At 33.8% G+C, this 4,241-nt stretch overlaps 1 protein-coding gene across 1 annotated transcript; it reads left to right on the forward strand.

Moving 5' to 3' along the window:
* The first annotated feature begins 968 nt into the window (after positions 1-968).
* On the forward strand, positions 969-3,968 carry LOC107102869 (galactose-specific lectin nattectin-like). Its single transcript, XM_015402314.1, has 9 exons — positions 969-1,059; positions 1,882-1,923; positions 2,324-2,353; positions 2,494-2,529; positions 2,622-2,654; positions 2,816-2,925; positions 3,070-3,204; positions 3,433-3,541; positions 3,671-3,968. The coding sequence occupies exons 1-9, from the start codon at positions 999-1,001 to the stop codon at positions 3,733-3,735; spliced, it is 621 nt and encodes a 206-aa protein (XP_015257800.1). The 5' UTR covers positions 969-998; the 3' UTR covers positions 3,736-3,968.
* The last annotated feature ends 273 nt before the right edge of the window (positions 3,969-4,241 follow it).

The following is a 4,241-nucleotide window of genomic DNA, read 5'->3' on the forward strand; positions in this document are numbered from 1 at the left end:
CATGCTCTTTAAAGTGACACTAAATCCCGATTTATTTTTGTATCAATGATGTCCATTTGTATCTCTGCCCTCTCAACCTTCTATGTGTTATCTTACCTAAAAAAGTTTTGCCAGCCTTCAGCAAATTAATGTTGCTATTCTTTGTTTGTTTTCTGTCTACAATGCATCCAGGAGGAGCAGATAATCTAAAGTCAGTAACACTCAGATGGGTTACCTAACATAGAAAAATTAAACAATCCTTCTATATGATCTGCTTGAATTGTCTCTCTAAACTACCTTGAGATGACGTGTTTTATGAAATGGCCATAAATGACTAAACTAAACTGAATTGAGCTTTAACCCTAATCAATGCCCTTAGAAGGCAAAAGTTAACCAATATGCGTTGTATCTAAAATTTATATAAAGGTTTTGTGAAGGATTCATCTTATGCTGATTGCTGTGAATACCTAAAATGTATAAATGTATAAACCTGGCAATGATTTGTTGTTTTTGTTTCAGAGATTTCAGCTTCTACAATTGAAAGAACACTCATTATAATACATATTTTAGACTTAATAACAATAAGACTAAAATAAAGGTTTTGACAACATAGAAGGAAGAGTGAAGTTCAATTGTCTCCCTTCTTGAACACACAATGTCAAACTGAAACAACATACAGTCTCATGTTATGTGATACACACATGTAACACTATAACGAACATGGGTCATTTTATATGTTTGAGTTTTTTTTTTGTATGTTTGCAAAATGCTATCATTTTAGGGTCCAGTTCCTGGTAGAAACAATATAAAAAGGTTTGGTTTTGGAGCTGATCACCACTTCCAGACAGAAAAGCTGAGGCTGAAGTCTGAAACTACACTAAAAGAAAGAAGGTAATTCTGCTCTGAAATTTCTTTCATTTTATGTTATACCAACAATTATTTATTTACAGTAAACAATTTGATGTCTGTTTTCTCCTTTTTCGAGGTGAACATTTTTCTCCAACTGCATTGTCTCCATCATGAAGCTGCTTACTCTGTCATTCCTCCTTTGTGCCCTGCTGGCCCTCAGCCTTGCAGCTGGTAAGTATATTATGTCTGACATATGATATACATAAATCATTTCTATAGAATCACAAGTATAATAATATCAAAAAAAAATTTCATCCGAATGGTAGCTAAAAATATTTGCATGTAAAATTCTAAATCTAATACCAGGATCTTTTTACAGATTGGCATATTAAACATATGTATAATGTGTCCACTACATATGACTCTACATTATAGTTGCTTTAAACTAATGTTGAGTTCATCCTTAAAGCATTACAGATACTAGTACACGGTAAGAAGACAAGTTTCCGTGTTGTGCTTTTTTTTATCAATGTTAATTTTCTATATATTCACTAAGAGGTGGGCCAATTTGGTTAAACACGCTGGTCTTGAACAAAGAGAAGTATGGAATGGATGACCATGCAACGCCTGTTATTTAATCTATGCCCTGTAGCGTCTAAGGATTAATAAATGTATGTATCTCTCATACTTTATTTCAAAACAGCCTGGTATATAATTTACCCCTGCTATTTCAGGTAGACCTGTCTTTCCCTGTTAGTTAAAAGTTGTTAGATGTAACAAAGTTGTTTCAGATGTAACTTGGCGGTAGTAACATTGTGCGTTCCCTAAAAGTAACTACCTTTGTATTGTAATGTGCTCACAAGAAAAAAATAAAAAATGTCAACAAAAAAAAGTTCTACATGGCCAAAGTGACATGTTTAGGTTAAAAGCTCCCCAATAATGGAGCTCAGATTTAAGTGTCGTTGCTCTCCTTCCGTGTTCCCAGCCGTAATCAGATAAACGAGCTGAGTGCATAAAGATTGGTTGCAATAATGCCGCATTTTCCCTCCATAGATGCAAAGAATGAATCTGGGACTGAAGAGGCTGTTTCTGAAGGTGGGTGTACAATAAATCATTATAATAGACTAAAATCCAATCAAATACAGAAAGTTTAATAATAATAATATAATAAAAGTTGACTTAAACTGAGTAATAATAGAACTAATTTGTGATTAGTTGAGTAACTTGTCTCTCTAAATAAATGCACTTCAGGGCTGAGAAATAGTGGAAAAAAATCAGATAGAATAGCTGAGTACATAAAATACACCTTAAATGAAGCCATTTAAATTCCGCAGAGGCCAAGGATGAAAGTGAAACTGACAAGGTTGTTTCTGAAGGTGAGCCCACAATACATCATCATGATCAAGAAAGAAATAATAAAGAGACCATTTACATCATTTTAGATTTATGTTTAAGAGTTCTACTGTTCTTTTAACTTTCATTTTTATTTGTCCAGAACCCGAGAATGAGGAAACTGCTCCAGAAGGTGAGTAAAAATTTAATTAACTGTCAAAGATGACGAAGGAAACCTGCTCAGTGAATGGAATCTATTTTTCCCTTATCTATTTTAAAACATATACTTTATTTAACTGTTAATTAATGTTAGTTTTTTTTTTCCTGCTTTAGAAGATGAATCTGAGGAGGAGGATGCAGCTCCAGAGGGTTAGTTTGAATCTAATTCCCTCTAACTGTTGTTAAAGTAACCAATCAAAGTCAAGTATATAAATTACTTAAAATATGTGCAATTCTTTCAGAAGAAGAAACTGAAAGTGATGCAGACCAATCAGGTAGGTTGTGGATTTAATGGAATTTTTCAAAAAATTATGTTTTTAAGAAACATAAAAAAATGTAAACAATTTTTTGCATCAGAAAAATTGCAACATAAAATTTTTTTGCAAAAAGGTCTTCATATTTTAATCTTTTACATTCTTTACTGTGTTTCAATCAGAGAAAAGCCACGTGGTAAAGAGAGCGACATCTTGCCCCAGAGGTTGGACAAAATATGGATCTCGTTGTTACCTCTATGTTGGAATTAGTTACCCCTGGGCTCAGGCTGAGGTAACATGCTCTCTGTATATAGCGATTTGTATACTTTAAATTTAAAAATAATTTTCAGAAAATAACAGCAGGATTTCAGTACTAGCAAACATTTTTCCTGTCAGATAATAGTTTCTTCCTTTTTGTGTCTTAATACCACTTCAGCGTTTCTGTATCGCCCGTGGTGGAAACCTTGCATCTGTACGAAGCTCAACTGAATACAATTGGCTAAGAAGCTATATTTACGGCAGGACTCGTTCATACAAAAATACTTGGATCGGAGGTTCTGATGCTCAGCAGGTATGTCTAAGGAACCATTCCTAGTATTGTTTTCTAAAATTGATGCACAACTTTACATTTTTTTATTTTTATTTTTACCTAAAAAAGTTATTAATAACTACCTAGGCAATAAATGTACAAATAAAATTAGACATCTTTAGCCTGCTGTTATTTATAAAGCTGTGAAGAATCTCCTCATACTATGTTGTAGAATGTGCTTTAAAAGTTGTTTGCTCTAATCTTCTCTAGGAGCGTTACTGGTTTTGGAGCGATGGGACTCCTTTCAGGTATCAATCCTGGTGCAGGGGCATGCCGAGGACAAGTTCTAGACACAGCTGCCTTGTCATGAACTACTCAGGTAATCAGATTAAAGAGTCAGGAAAATACTGTGATATTTAATTAATCTAAAAAAAAAATGCTAACCATTATTCTGAATAATAAGTTTCTCTGAGAAGTTTAATAACAATCTTTTAATCCCCATATTTAGCATGCAGATGCTGGATGGACTATCTATGCATTCAACGATACCCATTCGTCTGTGTCAGGAAGTAAACATCAGAAGTGAAGACTTATTACGTAGAAAAAATCTGATCAGTCTTATTTTTCTTAACCTATCTTCTGTTACTGCATTGCTAAGTGTTTGAAGAGACAAGATAAAGAAAGTCAGGTTGATTGTCTCTGAGGTCATGCACCAAAGAGCCAAAAAGGAAGAGTTCTGGAAAGAGTATTTTATGCAAAGCTTTTCTCTGCAGAGTAACTGTATTTTCTCTTCTTTTACCTATTAAAGTTTCTGAAGCATGAAAAGAAGTTGTCTTTGCGTCTTTATCTGCCATTTTTGGAAGGTTTTTCTCTGGATATGTTGGGTGCCTTTATAATGTCAACAATCCCAAATCAATCCCTGTTCATCGTGTTTCACAGCTCAACACCAAACTATAAATGTCAGAGATTAAAATTACAATAATCTTTTATGAATACAAAGCATTTTTATTTCTTTTAACAGTTAAAAGTGTCAGTCTGCTTAGGTGGTGCAGTGGTTAGCGCGCACAACCCATGTATGG

This window comes from Cyprinodon variegatus, unplaced genomic scaffold (assembly GCF_000732505.1).
Source record: "Cyprinodon variegatus isolate N-32 unplaced genomic scaffold, C_variegatus-1.0 Scaffold1334, whole genome shotgun sequence".
NCBI lineage: Eukaryota > Metazoa > Chordata > Actinopteri > Cyprinodontiformes > Cyprinodontidae > Cyprinodon > Cyprinodon variegatus.

Bases quoted from the DNA above. Each gene is read 5' to 3' on its own strand.
- LOC107102869 (XM_015402314.1), top strand. From the start codon at position 999: ATGAAGCTGCTTACTCTGTCATTCCTCCTTTGTGCCCTGCTGGCCCTC. The intron at 1,924-2,323 runs GTGGGTGTACAA...TTATTTGTCCAG, and splicing joins TGAAGAGGCTGTTTCTGAAG to AACCCGAGAATGAGGAAACT. The intron at 2,655-2,815 runs GTAGGTTGTGGA...TGTTTCAATCAG, and splicing joins AAGTGATGCAGACCAATCAG to AGAAAAGCCACGTGGTAAAG.